We start from the raw sequence: 19,407 nt of genomic DNA on the forward strand, positions 1-19,407 counted from the left end.
CTCCAGCCACACCGTTGCTGCCACTGCACCAGAGGTGGTAGCTGGAGTCCTGGGCAGCTCTGAGGGCTGGTGGAGGGTGTGAACTGCATTCTGGGCAGAGCGGAGGGCTGGCTGCCCTTAGCCCCGCCCCTGCCAGAAGCACAGAACTGCCCCCCCCCACCTTGCCCAGGGTACCATGGAGGTTGTCAGCGCTTCTATGTGTTTTCCAAATGCTCATGCTTGCGTCGAGAACCCTCTTGTATCCATTGGATTGCACGGTATGGAAAAGGCCAGAGGCTTGCTTTCCTTCTTAAAGCTAAATCTTCCCACGAGGTCTCCAGCAAACATCTGGTGACCCTTTCTGTGCTTGTGGGAGTCAATGAAACATGTGGGCATTACACTTTAAAGCCTTAATGGTTTAAATTAGAGTGTAGTCAACTGCCTTGAGAACTAGAATCAGAATCAAAGGGCTGGAAGAAACCTCAGGAGTCATCGAGTCCAGCCCCCTACCCAAAGCAGGACCAATCCCAACTCAGTCATCCCAGCCAGGGCTTTGTCCAGCCGGGACTTAACACCTCTAGGGATGGAGATTCCAACTCCTCCCTGGGGAACCCATCCCAGTGCCTCTCGTCCCCCACTGCAACTTGAGACCATTGCTCCTCGTTCTGCCATCTGTCATCACGGAGAACAGCCTCTCTCCATCCTCTTTGGAACCTCCCTTCAGATAGTTGAAGGCTGCTCTCAATTCCTCCCTCACTCTGTTCTTCTGCAGACTAAATAAGCCCAAATCCCTCAGCCTCTTCTCGTCAGTCATGTGCGTCAGCCCCTAATCATTTTGGTTGCCCTCCACTGGACTCTATCCAATGCGTCCACATCCTTTCTGTAGCGGTGGCCCCAGAACTGGATGCAATACTCCAGATGTGGCCTCACCAGTGCCGAATAAAGGGGAATAATCACTTCTCTAGATCTGCGGGAATGCTCCTTCTAATGCACCCTAATATGCCATTAGCTTTCTTGGCTACAAGGGCAACCTGTTTGCCCCACTAGCTGCTGGAGAAGCTGGCCAAGGAGAGGACTGCAGCTTGCCCCCGAGGGAGGGTCTAGACTTGGGACAGCAGCCTGCCACCATGGCTTGGGGCCAGACAAGAGCTGCAAGTACCCTCAATGGGGAGAGAATGGAGTTGCAGAGGACACTGCAGTCCAGGGAGCAATGCCGGTCCAGAGACGCACGGTGGAGACAGCAGCATGGACAATGGGCGAGACATGGGCAGAAGAGGGCACCCTGCTGAGGAAATGAGTTAATTCCCAGAAAGGCCAGCAGGAGGCACCACTGTGGTGAGTCCTATCCCATCACAGCCACTCAGCAGATGTGCTTCTACTAATACACCCCAATATGTCGTTAGCCTGCTTGGTTACAAGGGCACCCTGTTGACTCATCCAGCTTCTTATCCACTGTCATCCCCAGGTCCTTTTCTGTGGACTAGACTGTGGCTATATTACTTCATTGAACTAAAATGTCTCACTTCCGTTTGTGTGTGTTGATTTTACTCTTAGCTCTAAAGCGTCAATAAAAGTTCGGGACTCTGGTGAATGTGTCCATTGTTCACTGCATCATGAATCCTTGTGTGATCTCTTCAAAATCCATAGCCAAATCCTGCCTCCTACCCCCATCACTAACGCGGAGGCTGATTAGTGGATTTAGCAGGGGGAGAAATACAGCACTTATAATGGAAACTGAATTAATTCTGGTCTTAACCTTTAACTGAGCACCCTTACTTATATCTAATCACAGTGCCTAGACACACACTTCTTGTACCTTCAAGCGACAGAAGGGCAGAGGAGCGGATATCGGGCGAGATCATGCAGGTGTACACGCCTTGATCCTCGGATTGAAATGCACGAATAATGAGTATCTGCTTCTTGCCATCGGACTTGATTTCATATCTCCCTCCTGGCTGGATTTGTTCTTTTCCTTTGATCCAGATTACCTCTTGGGTCTCCCTTGAGAATTCGCATTCCAGGAGAGCCACATCCCCTTCCAAGACCGACTTGGCTACCAAGGGACGAGTGACTGTAAACGGCGGTTCTGCAATGATAAAAATTAGGACGGTCAGACTCAATGACTGCACCCCTACCTGCTTTATGGACCCCTAGAGGGGGAAAGATTAGAGTCCATGAAGCATCCAAGCTTTGAGTGTTGGTATTTTAGAAGGATGTACATTACAGATACATGCAGAACATGGTTTCCTTTTTTTGGGTCAATATCCACTTTTAAGAAGTCTCACACAGTCTCATACACCTTCTTCTTCCTCCAAGATCTAGCCTGCAGTAGCCTTACAATTGCACTCTTAGGGTACGTCTAGACTACATGGCTCCGTCGACGGAGCCATGTAGATTTGTTGTTTTGGCAAAGGCAAATGAAGCCGCGATTTAAATGATCGCGGCTTCATTTACATTTACATGGCTGCCGCGCTGAGCTGACAAACAGCTGATCAGCTGTTTGTCGGCTCTCGCGCTAGTCTGGACGTTCCCCCTGTCGACATCAAAGCCCTTTGTCGGCAGCCCCGGTAAACCTCATTCCACGAGGAATAACGGGGCTGCCGACAAAGGGCTTTGATGTTGGCGCGGGAGCGTCCAGACTAGCGTGCGAGCCGACAAACAGCTGATCAGCTGTTTGTCGGCTCAGCGCGGCAGCCATGTAAATGTAAATGAAGCCGCGATCATTTAAATCGCGGCTTCATTTGCCTTTGCCTATGTGTCTAATCTACATGCCTCTGCCGACAGAGGCATGTAGTCTAGACACAGCCTTTAATTGCAAGCTTATAGGCTAAAATGGCACTTCCTTAAACCAGGGGCGGGGAACCTTTTTTGGGTGGGGAGCCACTGACCCACTGAAAAATCAATCGGGGGCCAGACACAAGTGAGAAGCCCCGGAGTGAGAAGGGGAAAGAGACTCTCCACATTCTTCTCACACACCAGAGATTAAGAGGGCCCAGGCTGGTAGATTAAGTGTGCTCCAGCTCTGTGGGTGAGTGGCAGGGTCACCAGTGCAGGCTCCCCAATGCTGAGCCTCAGGGCCCAGATCCGGGAAGCTGGGGGCCACATCTGGCCCCCGGACCTGAGATTCCCCACCCCTGCCTTGAACTTTTGAAGAAAAGATCCACCATGGAAAAAAGGTTTCAATGGATGTCTCCATCTCAGGTTTTGAAACCATGATGACACCTGCACTTGTGTGACTAATAACGGAGCCAGCAGCCCTTAAATAGTGAGAAAGTACCTTGTTATGTTCATCGCTTTGGTAAATGACCTTCTACTAACATGACAGCAGCAGAGCACCGATACTCAAAATGCACCCGAGCTCAGCCATGACCGTAGAACAAAACATGAGCAAATTCCCTCTTAGGAATGGAACTTACCAGAGCTTTTGAAAAAACGATAAGACATACCAATACAAAGCAAACATCACATTGGAGGAAGCAGGCACCATTGCAATAGAAAGTAGAGCGGGGCCTTACAAAGAAAACAACGGGGAGGTAGCTGAAATGATGGTTTTCACACTCTCTCTCTCTATGACCACTGGAGCTTCAAAAAAAACAATGCAAGCAACTGTGGTACCTACAGTGGCATTGACAAGCTGTTAAATTACAAGAGGGATACAAATACCCCCTAGAGAGAGAGGAATGAGTGCTTCCCCCTGGCATGCGCACGAAAGCTGTGGAGTGCCCTCGTCCCAGGTGTAGAGCCATTCCAGCATGCCCTGCCGCAGTCATTCCATCTGCTCTACACGAGAGAAGACTGATGTTGGGAACACCACAAAGGTGCACTGCAGGCCACGAGACACGGCGCTGCCGCACGGAGAGAAGGATGTCAAGTCGATAACCAGCACTTTGCTCCTGCCCAAAACAATGTACCGACCTCCTCGCCACCACTCAGTCTCGTGTGTGTGCTACAGAGCTATCGTGGAGGCACTTGGCTCTCACGGGACGTGTGAAGCAGACATGCCATGCACAACACAGGCCTGTAACAGCTCTCAGTGCACTCGGGGACCTCTCTAGTTCTCACCTAGCTGCACCGTTTGAGGTAACTGCACTGGCTCGCCAGCACCCACTTTGTTTACAGCTGACACGCGGAATCTGTAGGGCTCGCCTGGTGTGAGATTGTCCACCACAAACTCCGTGTTTTGAATAAGTTCCTCGTTGCAATGCTGCCAGCCACTACCGGGTGTTTTCCTCTCAACCGTGTAGCCTAGGATGCCAGAGCCACCGTCGCTCAGCGGTGTGAACCAGGACAGAGTGACAGCGTGATGGCTCCTACTTAAAATCTCTGGATCTTCCGGGGGATCGGGAAGGGCTGAGGGCACAACAAAGTTCCAATGATGTAGCGCTTAAGTGTTGTCGCTCTCTCACAAGACTGCCTATAAGCCCTTCATTACAAGCAATACGGAGAAATCTGAGTGACACACTCCACATCTCTCGCACCATGAACCGGAGCTGCCCTATGCCTATGAAAATCAGACTCATCTTTGCACAGCTGACAACTCTCTGCACACCTGTGCTGCACCGTAATCTATGGGGAGGGGGACATAGAGAGTGGAGTGAAAATATTCATGTGAATAGTTAATTCACCAAAAAAAAAAAAAAAAAAAAAGCATTTTGGGCTGATCCGAAACGACTGGAAAATGTGGCCCAATTTATACCCTCTGGGCAAAAGCTTTTTGTGACTAACACGTTGTGCCTTTCCTTAGCCCAGTGGTGCCAACATGTAAGATTCGTTGTGTCTGAACCCTGCAAGGTGTTGTGTAACTCCACCCAATCCAGCATAATGTGGACGTAAGACATGTAACTTTTTGTATTGTAAGTCTGTAACTTTCAGTTATTATAAGTCATGTGACTTGATATGTAACTCTCAGGTGTTCTCTATAACTCTCTGCTATTGTAAGCCATGTAACTCTCCCTTGTTCTAAGTCCTGTGAGCCCTGTCACTTTGGCTATGTCTAGACTGCAGGCTTCTTTCGAAAGAGGCTCTTTCGAAAGCATCTTTCGAAAGAGCCTCTTTCGAAAGATCGTGTCTAGACTGCAGGCGGATCTTTCGAAAGAGAAATCCGCTTTTTCGAAAGAGAGCACCCAGCGAGTCTGGATGCTCTCTTTCAAAGACGGCCTCTTTACATTGAAGAACGCCTTCTTTCGAAAGAGGAACTTTCGAAAGAAGGCGTTCTTCCACGTGAAATGAGGTTTACCGCCATCGAAAGAAAAGCCGCGTTCTTTCGAAATAATTTCGAAAGAACGCGGCTTGAGTCTGGACGCAGGGGAAGTTTTTTCGGGAAAAGGCTACTTTTCCCGAAAAAACCCCTGAGTCTGGACACGGCCTTTCTGTTACTATAAACCATGTAACTTTCTGTAACTTTCATGTCATGTTTCAAGTTCTGCAAAATTCTGCAAGCTTTGGAACTTACAATCTTTAAGCTCTATAACAGTGTTTCTCAACCAGCGGTACGAGTACCCTTAGGGGTACGCGAGAGAAGTCTGGGGGGTACGTCAACACAACTGAAATGTAGAGAAAACTAAATTTTTGTTTTAAGTTTTACAGCGTTTTATTATTTTTGCACTTTTTACACTCAAAGATTTCATCGCCCACCTGGCTATGATTAAGTTGTTTAAACAAATGTGTTGCAACGGTAGAAAAAAAATGTGTGTGTCTGAAAACTGTAGGTACTGGGGGTACTTATGAATTTTTTTAAAAAAGGGGTACTTTATAAAAAAAAGTTGAGAAACACTACTCTATAACATTCTACTCTGGGACAAGGGAGTTGGTGGGGGGCTGTGAATGGAGAAAGAGAGGGAATATGGTTATGTGTGTGCCTTTGTCGAGAGGAGCTGTGAGGCAACAGACCTGGAGCCAGGGGCTAGGTGAGGTCTGATCTAATCTTCGCTTGCACATGAATAAGGCAAGAAAGGGAGGTGCAGTGAAGATGAGAAGAAGAAATGAATATGCATGAAGAGAATGAGATCCGGGTGGGCCTCTCGGTGACGGACACAGAGCAAGAACTGAGTGTACATGACAGAGGTTGCCCAGTTCAATAAAGAGACGAGAGCATGCAGACCATGGGCCGTACGATCTGCTTGCCGGCCTGGATTGGTGACTGTAGGCAGACACACCGGACCCACCATACTTCTGCCCTCTCTGTGCAACTTGTCGCGTGTGTAAGTGTTTGAGTGTCCGAATGTGGGGGTGCGCATGTGTGAAGGAGTTCCATTCCCTTTTTGCTTGATCCAATAGCGGCATTTAACAAATCCATGTGAGTGTAACGTTGGGGTGCTCTCCAGTAAAAATCTGGTAACACAAGGCAGATGGATCTCCAGCCTCCTTTGGAAACCACCAGGGAAGGAGCTTCCAGAACCGCCCTAGACATCTGTGGCATTGTCCTACTGCTCTTACACTTAGGAGGGCTTTCCTGAGATGGAACTAAATCTGCTCTGCTGTGCTTTGAACCCACTGCCTCTCCTGCCCTCCGTGGTGCAAGTGCCAATGGCTAGCACTGGCAGAAACATACATTAGAGGAACCTACCTATGACAGACAACGTGGCCGATGCAATTGCATCTCTTGCAGCAAACGTCACCTCCCCAGAATGTTGCGGTTGGGCTTTCTTCAGGATCAGTGTATAGCAGTCTCCATCTGCCTGTATCTCCCAGTGCTCATCGGGTTGGATATCCACGTCGTTAATATACCAGGCGACTTCGCTGACTGGCACGGCTTCACTTAAAACACAGCTCAGGGTTGCTTGCTCCCCTGCAGTGACTTCCGTGTCAACCAGGGGCTGCAAAATTTCCAGGCGCCATCCTGCAGTTGAAAATATGTAATCAGCTAAAGCAAAGGTTAAGTGTCAAGATTTATACTTAATCTTCGTGCTGAATCTTTTGACAACTAAACCTGGACAGATGAGTTTTCTGAGGTCTATGTTGTTCAGTCTGGTGGGAGGTGGCAGAGACCGTAGAAATTGGTGTGCCAAAGTGAATGGGAGAGTTCCCTCCGATCTGTGGCTATCATCTCAGCTTTAGCCCTGATTCTGCATGTTCACATGTAGGTGGATCCTTTCACTTGTGCAGAACTCCATTTAAGTCACTGGGGCTCCGTCCTGGTGCCAGAATCCACCTGTGCCCATGGGATTCAGGAGAGGGGCCTTTATTGGTCCTGAGGGTCCTTTTTTCTAGAGGCGTGACAAGTTCCGTGGGTAAAAGCAAACCCAAAGGCTTCTGGACTTTTCACCGTTTTAGTCAGAACACTTCAAATGCATTCGGAGCATGGCAAATTTTGCACAAGCAAATGGCAATTTTCTCTTAGAAAAAGATCACTAGTTCCTGACATTTTGTGAAAATCGCAGCCACACTTGTGAAATGGTGGGAAATTCCTAGCACCCCATAAGCTTGGTGGTGTTGTGGGCACAGCCATCTGTAAAGCACACGCTAAAAAAAGAGTCAAAGCTTTAATAATCTCTTGTCCCTTTGTGCTCACCCTTACTTCACTGGTTCCTCCCTCTTTCTTTTCCCTTTTCTGTAATTTTATTTCGGATTCATTCCTTCACTGTTTTCCACTCCAGGAGAATGCTTCACAACCTCCTTTCCTCTCTGTCCAGTGACAACATCCTCCCTTTATTCTTTTCAAATAGGGAATATCAATAGAAAGATGTTAGGAGGGGGTCATATGAATTGCTTTTCCACCTGCAGCCTACACTACTTCCATCTTTTCTCTATTGCATGATTTGTGAGTGCCGGCAAGAGCAAAAGATGACAAACCTTGTCCTTTGAATTCAACTCTTTTCCCCACTTTTTAATCTACTGTACTATTTTTCCACAGTGAAAGTCAGTGAAGAACTACAGAGAAGATCGAAACTGCCGTGGTTGATTTTCCAGGGTTCAGATGAGCAGGTCTAGTGAAGACAAGCTAATACAAACTGAGAAGGCACTCCTGTCAATGCTGGTAGTCCTGCTACTACGAAGAGTAAGGGAAGCCGAAGGGAGAATTCGAGTTAAGAAACTGTTACTTAAGCTACACAATTAACGTAGCAGAAGTTGTGTATCTGAACTCGAACTTATCTGTTAGTGTAGACCAGGGTGGGTGAAGAGCCAAGATTGGACATTCTGAAGAGAGGTTGGGTTTCACTTTTTGTGCACAATGCTTCATAGATTCTGGGTGTAGCTCCTGCAAGCTGGTAATGTAGAACTAAGGGCTACTAACATGAATTAGGGTTTGCTTTGGATCAGCTCTTCAGGTTTTTTGTTTTTTCATGGCACATGCTATTTAGCCCCGTGACGGGGCATATCTACCCTGCTCTGAAAGGGCAGGGAGTTGCCCCGATCCAGCTGGCTGAAAAGGCCCCATCCCCACAGCCCTGCTGCACATGCTCCCAGGGGAGGCAGGGTATAAAAGCTCAGGGAGCCACTCAGTTGGGGCTGACCACCGGAGAGGAAGGAGCTTGGGCCAGGGCCCCCAAGTCATGCCTCCAGCAGCCTGAGCAGTGGGCAATTTGGTCTGCTGCTATTTCTACTTCACCTAATGAGGCTTGTTTCACCCTTTCCCTTGTTCTCCTCATTTGTTTGTTTAATACACTCTGCTGTCTTGCACTGTTTGCTAATAGATTCAGAGCTCTTTGGGGACAGTGATTGCTTTGTACTCAATGTGTGTGCAGTACCTGATTGGGGCCTCCAGGAACTAATGCAATTAACAATTATACTGATAATAATTATGATGATTGTGATGTAAATTGTATTCTGGGAACCGTTGAAATAGCTGTATCCATGACCCATTAGAATACTCATTCTCTGTATGCATGTTGCTGGCTTCTAGTACATTTGTTTATGGTGTAAGTGTAACAGACAGGCAGAGCCAAACCTGGGACCTCTGGAGGTCAGTGCATGAGCCTCTACAGCTAAGGAAGTAGAGCAAACTCAGTCTCGCTCTCTGTAAGTGGTCTCAGTGTCGCTCCACAGGGGCAGGTGTGTGGGTTACATAAGCATCAGTGGAGCTGTGATATATGCTGCTTCCCACACCCAAATGCATCTCACAAGAAACCTAAGAAGCATAGTATACAATAAAAGATTTCTTTGCAGGGTGCAGAAGTAACACAGGGGGGCCCAAAGTTCTAGGTTTCTCATGAACTACCCATCTCTGGCACCCAACAAATATTTGTCTGAGTTGTCCAGCTTTCCAGACCGGAAAGTGAGCAGGCCACGCACAGGTTTGTGGCTGTTACCTTTCACCGTCAGGAATGCAGACGTCACTGCATCGCTAGTCAGGAAAGTCACCCTGCAGTTGTCCTGGGGGGTGAGGTTCTTCAAGAGGAGAAGATGCCGGCGTCCGTTTTCAAAGTAAACCATCTCAATTTTTTCGGTGGTTTTGGCAGGCTCGTCATCAATCAGCCAGTTGTAATTGTAGCACTCGGGTTTGGAAAGGTAGCACTCAAACAGGGCTTCCCCGCCCTCGATGACTTCCACATTCTCCAGACCCTTGACAATACTGTTCTTGGCTAATGCGAAAGGAAAAGGATCAACAACATTAGCTATTGTGCTTACACACTTCCGAGGATCAGCAAGTCAGAGCACGCTATACAAATTCCCATCAGATAGAAGCTGATAGGAGAGCATCATATGCACAAAGTGGTTTTGCCTTTGAAATTTCAATGGTATCCACTGAAGAGCAGGTTTGACTCTGGGACCTCTAGAGCTTAGCGTAGAAACCTCTACCTCTTGAGCTATAAAGCCAGCTGGCTCTAGGCTTGTGCTGTAGAGCTCCCTTGTTCTTATCTCTCTGTAAGTGGTCTAAGTGCCACTACACGGGACAATGACCCACAGTGTGTGGGTGACACTAATACAAAATTATATTTAAAATACATCCACAACAACGTTGTGGTTTAACAAGTAGTAAAATAACTAACACTGTTTTATTCTGGCTTTACTCAACATTAATCCTCTAACCTGACCTCTATCTTTATAAATTAAGGTTGAAATCATATTGCTCATATGAACTGAACAACTGGTCAACAGAAGCTAATACAAAAGGGTATCCCGAGGCAAGGATATAGAATATAACCAGTTCTTTTTTGTGCACAATAGAATTTTTTCCTTGCAAATCTCCTCTATATGCATAATTAATGCCGTAGCTGGAGAAATTTGAAACCAATAGGGAGCTCATCTTAAAATCTTTCCATCTTGCATGTAAGTCATACCCTTATCTCAGCCAGGGACTACGGTTATGAATGCAATATCAATGCAAATTATATTTGTAATCTAAGTCAACAAAGATTTTTGCATATCATATATATAGTAGCCCAGTGTCTGTGAGTCTGTAACGCTGAAGTACATGGCCACGCCCCCTGGCTGTGTACGTCAGCGCCCCGACCCCCTTCCCCTCCCGCCCTGGCGCTCCGCTGAGTGCTGCGCTGCTCAGCTGGGCCCTGGCGGGGGAGCAAGCAGCCGTTTGGGGTCCATGCTCCCCATGCATGGGCTTGCCGCCTCTTACTCCCCCGCCAGGGCCCAACTGAGCAGTGCTCACACTGCACCGCTCAGCTGGGCCCCAGCGGGAAGGGAAGGGGGGTGGGGCACTGACATGCATGGCCAGGGGGCATGGCTATGTACATCACCGTCCCCCCTTCCCCTCCCGCCGTGGCGCTGAGTGCTGCATCCCTCAGCCATGCCGCTGCGGGTGAGGGGATGGGGGGCGGTGACATACACGGCCCCACCCCCTGACCGTGTACGTCACTGCCCCGATCCCTCCTCCCCTGCGGCGGCCCGGCTGAGAGTGCAACACTCAGTCGAGCCGCCACGGAGGGAGGGGAAGGGGGCGGGGCGGTGACGTACACGTCCAGGGGGCTGGGCTGTGTACGTCACCGCCCCCCTTAACCTCCCACTGTGGTGCTCAGCCATGCTCTCTCTCCCCTCCGTCTCTCCCCGCCCCCTGGTTGTGTACATCACCGCCCCGCCTCCCTCCCTCGCTGCAGCCCAGCTGAGCAGGCAGCACTCAGCTGAGTGCCACAGCGGGAGGGGGTGGGGGAAGGGAAGGGGGGCGGGGAGAGACGGAGGGGAGAGAGAGGCAGGAGGAGGAGGAGAAGAGAAAGGGAGAGCGAGAGGCAGGAGGGGGAGAAGAGAACGAAAGAGACGGAGAGAGAGTCAGGAGGCAGAGGAGAGCTGAGAGAGAAAGGGAGAGGCAGTAGGAGGAGCGAGAGCGAGAGCGAGAGCAAGAGCAAGAGACAAGACCAAGGTGGAGGAGAGACCTGAAAATCCCATCTTATGACGGGCTAATTGGCTAGTTGTACTATTAGACACCATGCGCAAAGTTACACTGTATTGCATTGGTAACCCTTTTTTAGTAGTAGATTTATAATTATTACCATATTCTTCTGACACATAATCCAGGACCTGAATTTCTAATCTGAGCGTCGGGGCCATTGTGTGTATCGAAGCGTGCACAGATGTGCACGATCCATTTGCACACAACTACTGCAACTGCACGCCACAACTGTCCCTGTATACAACTGACCAGTTTGATACACAAATCCCCAATTTGAATGCACAACCAAGTCCACTGCATAGACACATTAGACTCACTACTGTGCACCTTTACATAGACTGAGTTGGGTGAGCACAGTTTAGAAGCTGAAGCCCATAAGGCTCCCATGAGTTATATACCATGGTCATCATGATCAGTGTTCTAATACAACACCAGAATAATGGGCCAATCCATCCTGTTTGGTAACCACGTCAGTCGTTGTAACTTCTAGCCCACGCACAATTGCTCATCAGCTTAGAAAACTGATACCAAACTCTGTAGGCCCTAGCAAAGCCAAATCAGGGTTCTGGAGGCACCAGAATTTTCCAACTTGAATGTTTCAAGAGAAGATTAGTGGAGCAAAGGACAGGAGTTAGAGGCAGGACTGAATTCCAGTGTGAATGTATCCACACTATTTAACTGCTCTCTGCCCCATTTCCCACATTTGTAAAATGTTGATACCTACAGATCCCTCCCTTGGATGTTTTTAGACTAAGTTCATTAATACTTGGCAAGTGCTTTTAAACCCTGCAAAAGAAGGAGCTCCCAAAGTGAAGAGCATTATGATAAACAATATTGTGGTTTTTGATCTGAGCACAGACCTACAGTTCAGAAACTAGATATGAAACAATGTTATTTTTTATCAGAATAGCATACCCAGTAATTGAAAAACCAGAATTCCACATGCAAATAGAAGAAAACCAGTTATTAAAACCTCCCATCTGCTATTCTCAACTGCTGTTTGCTTTGACCGCTTGAAGTACATCTACACAGCAGGGCTAAAGTCAAAATAAACTACACAACTTGAGCTACGCCAATTGCGTAGCCAAAGTCGAAATAGTTTATTTCGGCTTTTGGCATGATCTATACAGCAGGAAGTCAGAGAGGGTATGTCTACACAGAAGAGGTATCCCAAAATAGCTGCCCTGTATCTTTTGAATGCGTCTGCTATTTTGAAATATAGCAGTCATGTTATTTCGCCATCCCTGTAAACCTCATTCTATGAGGAGGAAGGGATGGTTCAAAATAGTGTTTTATTTCAAAATTTGGCACTGTATAGACAGCGTCAAATGACATAATAAGCTATTTCATAGTGCAAGTTGCGTATGTTATTTCGAGTTTCGGGTGCTGTGTAGATGCACCCAGAAAGAGCGCTCTTCCTCTGACTTCCCTTATTTCTCATACAATGAGGGTTACAGGAGTTGGAGTAAGAAGTCCTCCAGCTTGACAGTATTTCGACATTATGTTGCAATAACTGCCTCCAGTGTAGACGCAGACTGAGCTATTTCAGAATAACGCCATTTTATTCTGAAATAACGCTGCTGTGTAGACATAGCCTGGGAATTTCTAGTGCTATAAATGCAGTACTCTTTTAAAAGGCAAGCTGTAGGCCTCGTTCTGTAGTTGCTCCTTGTACATCTCTTGCTGAAGTCAAGGAGAGTTCCTGACACGGGGCAGCTGCCGGTTAACCCCCTCAACTAGTTAATATTGGCAAATGCATGGAATTTTTCTGGGAAATATCTTACGCTCCATCTAAGACTAAGGTTGGGTGTCTTCCCCCTTCCATGGAACACCAAACCACTGAATGACTTTTGTGTATCTCCAAAACCTGCGAAGAAGGATTTTAAAAAAATGCCTCTGAATTACAGCATCACGACTCCCAGTTAAAGCCAATGGCTGTTAAATCTCTTGGACCCTTTTCAAAATAATCCCTGTGAGGTTCACACAAGGATTAAAACAAATATTTTCATTTCCACTCAGCCTTAGATAGCTACAGTAAAGATGGGGGCACTTGCGTACCACAGGAATGGCAGCAATACAAGTACCTAAAAGAGACAGAAGATAGTGACTCTTGAACGCAGACTCCGAGCCACTGAGTCCAAGACATATATAAACAGCACTCTGTTAATTAGACCAATAAAAGTTACATATGGGGCCAGATTCTGATCCTATTAAAATCAGTGGCAAAACTCTCATTAACTTCAATAGAAACAAGTTTTAGTCTTTGGTGGCAAAAATATAAGAACAGAATACAACAAACTTTGATACGCTGTTTTCTGTAAACCCAAGATTCACACTTCTCTCCTTATCTGGTCTACCATACTTAATTACACGTAAAATAATGGTTTGACTGCTCTTCCACATTGCCTCCCTGGGACATTTATAAAAGCTGATTGCAACTTACAAGAAGCTTTACAAGTTATCATTGTTTTAAATAGATTAAGAACTCAGGACGGGTGAGCTTCAGATTAGCTTCACTGAAAATAAAAATGCAATGCCATTTTATCCACTACAGTTTTAAAGAACTATATAAGTACTATTATTTGAATCCCCAAGCATGCCACAGCTGTTGCATAATAATAAGTCAGCAGAACATATTCCGTTTGTTTAGCGCTACCACCAAACTCAGTGCTTTGGCGAGCAGGCATGATTATCTATGCATGTTTGGAACCCATGAGGGGACATTAAATTGAATTAACTTCCAACTGGCTTTTGCACATTTTCACATTGCACTCATGTTGACACCCAAATGTGTCCCTCGTTATTATTGACATTAGAACGAACACCCAATGCACAGGGACCGACTGGCCACTTATTCTCAGACGTGGCCAGGATTTGCCATGTGACCATTATTTGGGTCCCATAGCTGTCTTCCTTTCCTGCTGGAAGACCTCACCTTGAACATCAAGCATAGCCACCACTTTAGTGCTCCCAGCTTCACAAGAATAGATGCCACTGTCTTCGGGAAGGGCAGGTGTAAATTTTAGCTTGGCTACATTCCAGTCCTGCTCGATCATGACTCGTTGCCCATCTGCAGAAACTTCCTGATCATTTTTCTTCCATGTGGCTTGCACTGGCCTAGAGTACTGGCATATGAACTCTGCCGTGCCATCTTCATCAACGGTAATGTCCCGCATGGGGCTGACCACCTCAATAGTTGGATCTGTCAACCAACACGTCGGGAGGGACATGCATTAGTGGAGCCGGATGGAAACGGCCACTCAGATTTTGTCAAGCACAGAGCCCGTGTGGAACAGGAAGCGCATCAAACGGTGTTACAAGCACCAGGCGGTCCGGATGCGCTGTGGGTTAGCAGGTTTAGCATTGGCTGGTGTCAGCATCAAGCAGCATGGAAGCAAAACAGGCTACATTAGGACAGCTGTAGTGTCAGATAGCTTAGCCCAGAGGATCTCAAGCTTCTTTGATCTGGCCCCTTTGTGTGCCTTAGTTGTTTATACCCCGCCCCCTTCTGAAGTACATATCTAACAGAGAGTTACAAGGAGGAGGGAGAAAATTGTTTTCCTTGACCTCTGAGGATAGGACAAGAAGCAATGGGCTTAAACTGCAGCAAGAGAGGTTTAGGTTGGACATGAGGAAAAACTTCCTGACTGCCAGGGTGGAAGTCAGGACCGCAGCCCCACTTACAGCTCCACCCCCTCTGCTGAGGCCCCGCACCCATGGGGAGGAGAGGCGGCGGGGTAGCATGCCAAGTGTATTTACTGGAATAAGTTGCCTAGGGAGGTTGTGGAATCTCCATCCCTGGAGATATTTAAGAGCAGGTTAGACAGACACCTGTCAGGGATGATGTAGATGGTGCTTGGTCCTGCCGTGTGGGCAGGGGACTGGACTTGCTGGCCTATTGAGGTCCCTTCTAGTCCTAGGGTCCTGTGATTCCAAATACCCCCAGCCAGCACTGCAGCAGAGGAGAGCCTCGGCAGCCGGGCACAGTAAGGATGGCAAGGTGAAAAGTGATATCTGTCAGTAGACTTAGTGCCCCATTGCCACCCTTAATTCTGCGCGGATGCTGTCACCCCTGGAGTGACTGCTGGATCCAGCTGAAGGTTTGCAGGGGTGAGGGAGATTCTGGGCCCTGACTGCCTCCCAGTGCGCGGTGCGTGGGGGGGCAAGGAGAGCTGGAGTGGCATAGCTCTGACTGTCAGTCCTAGGGTGGCAGGGTTCCAGCTGTCCCCTTTACTCCAGGTTCCTAGGTAAACCTGCCCTATAGTTTGGGAACAGCCAGTTTAGCTGAAATAACTAAGACTTTCATATAAGACATCCAGTGGCTTAGGCAGGGGAAGGCACAACCTTCCGAAACTGCCACGCCCGCACTCCGCCCCCTGAACACCTGCTGTAGGTGTAACCCACTCACCTAGGCTATGTCTACACTGGCGGCTTCTTGCGCAAGAACATCTTGCGCAAGAACATGTCCACACTGCCATGTGCGAGCTGTGCTTTTGTGCAAGAGCATCCATGCCAGTGTCGACGCTCTCTTGAGCAAGAAAGCTCCGATGGCCATTTTAGCCACAGGGCTTTCTTGTGCAAGAAATTCCTGCTGCGCGTCCACACTGCCCTCTTGAGCAAGAGCTCTTGCGCAAGAGAGCTTACACCTGTTAGAAAAGAGCGTAGCTCTTGCGCAAGAAGCCCTCTCTTACCACGCTTTACTGTAAATCTTCTTGCGCAAGAGTGAGTGGGCAGTGTCAACGTCCTGCGGAAGAACGGCCGTTCTTGCGCAATAACCTGCCAGTGTAGACATAGCCCTAGTGTGGTTACTGACCAATGCAGTGGCACCTGGACCACAGCAACAGTTGAGATCAAGAGACCTCTACTGCATAGGCTGGGAGGCAGCTGGCTTCTAGCATAGAAGGTAGCGGATCCTTTACTAAGCTTCAGAGGGCCCAAGTTCAAATCTGCTTGGGGGCGGTTACAAGTGGGGGCTTGTCTGGGATCTCAACTGGGTCTCTGAAGCTCAGGACACACTTCCTCACCTAGGGGAAGTATGTAACCCACACACCTAGGCTACGTCTACACTGCTGGTTTTGCTGGCAGTGAGTATGCAAATGAGACACAGATTAGCATATTGTCAGACCTCATTTGCATAATTTATGCACACTGTTTTTGCGGGGGGGGAAATAGTGTAGACATTTTCTTTTTGCGCAAAAACCCCTTTTCCCGCAAGATCCTTATGCCCCAAAAAAGGAGGTTTACTGATCTTGTGGGAAGCAGGGTTTTTACACAAAAAGAAAACATCCACACTACTTTTTTTCCCTCAAAAACCCTTTGTGCAAAAATGGCGTGCATACATTATGCAAATGAGGCATGGTGATATGTTAATCCGCGCCTCATTTGCATACTGTAGACGAAGCCCTAGTGTGGTTCACTGACCTACAGTGGCACCTAGACCACAGCAACAGCTAAGATCAAGAGACCTCTACAGCATGGGCTAGGAGCCAGCTGGCTTTTAGCTCAGAGGGCAGAGGCTCCTATACTAGGTTTCAAGGGATTCCAGGTTGAAATCCGCCGGGGCCAGTTACATAGGCATACTGGGGCGGAGGATTGCTGCCCCCAAGTGCCTGCCATTCCCATGCTCTGGGCCAGGGAGGCTGGAACTGTGCAGCCTCATCCCTTCCCCCGGTGCTCCAGGGAGGCTGGAGTGTGCTCGGTGCACTCTCCTGTCTCCTCCCCTCCTGTGGGGGTGGGACCTCAGCAGAGGGGGTAGGGTTGGGGTCCTGCCTCCCCCAGGCGCAGCTGCACCACCCTCCTATGGGTATAAAGATTCTTGAAGGCCTTTTCCTTGGAGAGCATCCTCTAGGTTCTGTCAGTCCCCATCACTTCCTCCCAAAATGAGTAGCCCCTGTTCAACCAGTGAGCACTGACATGTCTCTCGCATGCATATGCCAGTGCTCCTCAGAATCTGTCAGAGAGCCACCTGGATGGGTGAGCTGCCATGGCAGAGGGATTTAAACCAACCCAGAAACATCAAAGTGCAAATTCAAGCAATATGGGCTGAGGCTTAGCTGGGTGACTCCTATATAACCGAAGCAGGAGGTAACGCTGTGCAGGAAATGTACCCTAGTGTAGCTATACTTGCTTCTGGGTAGATCTGGCGTATGACATGCCTGATAGGATGGTGCCTTTATATGTTATATGCCCAGAGAAAAACTCCACCAGTTCTCCTCAGACGTGTCTGAAAGTTCATAGGAGCCTGGAGTGGTGTGGTAGCCCATTCCAGCAGGGAAAGGGTTACAGACAGGTCAGAGGTGGCTTGCACAACCCTGGCCAATTAGGTTGGGGGGCAGTCAGGGCCAGGCTGGGTGCTATAAAAGGCTGCAAGGACTGAGAGGTGCTCACTCTTGCTCCAGCTGTGGAGCAGGAGGGACCTGGCTGCCAGGGAAGGTACAGAGAGTCCTTGAGACAGAGATGGCTGGGGAAGGGCAGGAAGAGCCAGGGAGCTCTGACCTGACCCAACACCCAGGCTGCAGGCCTGATACAGGGGGCCTGAGGGGTACTAGATCTCAGGGAGGCAGCCAGGAAAGGAGAAGGCAGCAGGTCCACACCCCCTTGCCAATGAGTGGCCATGTCAGCCTGTAGTATGCCTCTTCAGCAGGGGCTAGATGACAACTGTCCATGGGTCACTGAGGCATGGTGGAGATAGGGGCTGGGGTTCCCTGGGAGGGGAGGACCCCAGTGTGTGGGGGCACTGCCACAGGGCAGTACTGTGAGGAAAAGCACCGTGAGCTGGGAGGGACACAGGGCCTGAACCAGCACAGAAGGCAGGAAACTGAGGATGAGGCACCAGCCAGCGGAGGGCGCTCCGAGACTGAAGAAGCTCTAATTCCTGGGGAGACCAGCAGGAGGCGCTGCCTCAGTGAGTCGACTCTGCTACCGAGCGTCTCTCTGTGTGGTCCGACTGAAAGCTACTTAAAAACAAACCTTACATTAGGCATTCCTGCTTATCACGGGTCCTAAAGCCTGTCAGAAACCTGCTACCAGCGAGGCAAGTCTATGGAGAGGCCTCTCCGGGGAAGCTAAGTGCCCAGTATTTGACTGAGTATGTCTCCATCTCAGACGGATAATTACAGGCACAAACAATAGCTGACTAACTAGCTGACTGGTTGAGTCAACCATGTAACCAGACAAGTCAAAGCTATTCTCTGTACCCCAGCCTCACTGAAACCTGGAACGGATGACCCCAAGAAATCCTGCAACTGGATTTCTCACAGAAAGATGAGAACCCTGCAGCTGCTTTTGAATTTCAAAGGTCTTTACCTTGTTTTAAAATGCTGAAGAGAGCTGCTGTGGTTATGAATCTCAGAGGGGGAGCCATGTTAGCTGGTAGCTTTAAAAAAACAAGTACATCTGTAGCACCTTAGGGTGTGTCTAGACTACAGAGTTTTGTCGACAAAAGTGGACTTTTGTCGACAAAACTATACCTGCATCTACACTACCGTTGAGTTCTGTCGACATAACGTCGACAGAACTCAGCAGTTTTGTCGACGCTGGTAAACCTCATTTTACAAGGCATAACACCTTCTGTAGACAGAGTTCTGTCGACAGAAGGTGTTATTGCATGTAGGGTTGTGTCTAGACTACAGGGTTTTGTCAACAAAGCAGCTTGCTTTGTCGACAGAACTGAATGTGTCTAGACGCTCTTTGTCGACAGAAGTTTTGTCGACAGATACTGTCGACAAAACTTCTGTCGACAAAAGCCTGTAGTCTAGACGTACCCTTAGAGACTAACAAAATTACATCTATAGTATCACGAGCCTTCGTGGGCACAAGCCACCTCCTCAGATGAGAAAGTGGGATTTGCCCATTAAGGCTCATGACACAGGTTGGACCTCCCTGGTCCGGCATCCTCGGGACCTGACCAGGCCTGAAGGAGGGGATTTGTCAGACCAGGAGAGGTGCCTCCTATCATGGGCTGCCCCCTGCCCTACTAGGGCTCCAGCCCGGTCCCATTGCTGCCTGGCTGGCTGTGGCTCCCTGGGCTGGGGCTCCCTGGCTGCTGCCAGGGCCGGAGCTCCACAGTCTCTGAGGTGCCAGAGAACTACTCATTGCTGTGGCTATCGGCCGAACACAGTACAATGCAGAAAACAAAACAAAGGTTT

The 19,407-nt window shown here is 48.7% G+C and overlaps 1 protein-coding gene across 31 annotated transcripts in view; it reads right to left on the reverse strand.

The window, feature by feature from the left end:
- OBSCN (obscurin, cytoskeletal calmodulin and titin-interacting RhoGEF) overlaps positions 1-19,407 on the reverse strand; it is a 320,581-nt gene that overhangs the window by 128,874 nt on the left and 172,300 nt on the right. For 29 of the 31 annotated variants that reach the window (XM_089776829.1, XM_089776823.1, XM_089776814.1 and 26 more), the window contains 5 exons: positions 14,196-14,462; positions 9,228-9,500; positions 6,545-6,817; positions 4,042-4,329; positions 1,796-2,065 (listed from right to left, as the gene is read on the reverse strand). In XM_089776829.1, coding sequence (XP_089632955.1) covers positions 1,796-2,065; positions 4,042-4,329; positions 6,545-6,817; positions 9,228-9,500; positions 14,196-14,462 — 1,371 coding nt within the window. The remainder of the gene's footprint in view (positions 1-1,795; positions 2,066-4,041; positions 4,330-6,544; positions 6,818-9,227; positions 9,501-14,195; positions 14,463-19,407) is intronic. The other 2 variants (XM_089776818.1, XM_089776816.1) reach the window with 2 other exon arrangements.

The sequence above is a fragment of the Pelodiscus sinensis genome, chromosome 2 (assembly GCF_052426305.1).
Source record: "Pelodiscus sinensis isolate ZL-2025 chromosome 2, ASM5242630v1, whole genome shotgun sequence".
Classification (NCBI taxonomy): domain Eukaryota; kingdom Metazoa; phylum Chordata; order Testudines; family Trionychidae; genus Pelodiscus; species Pelodiscus sinensis.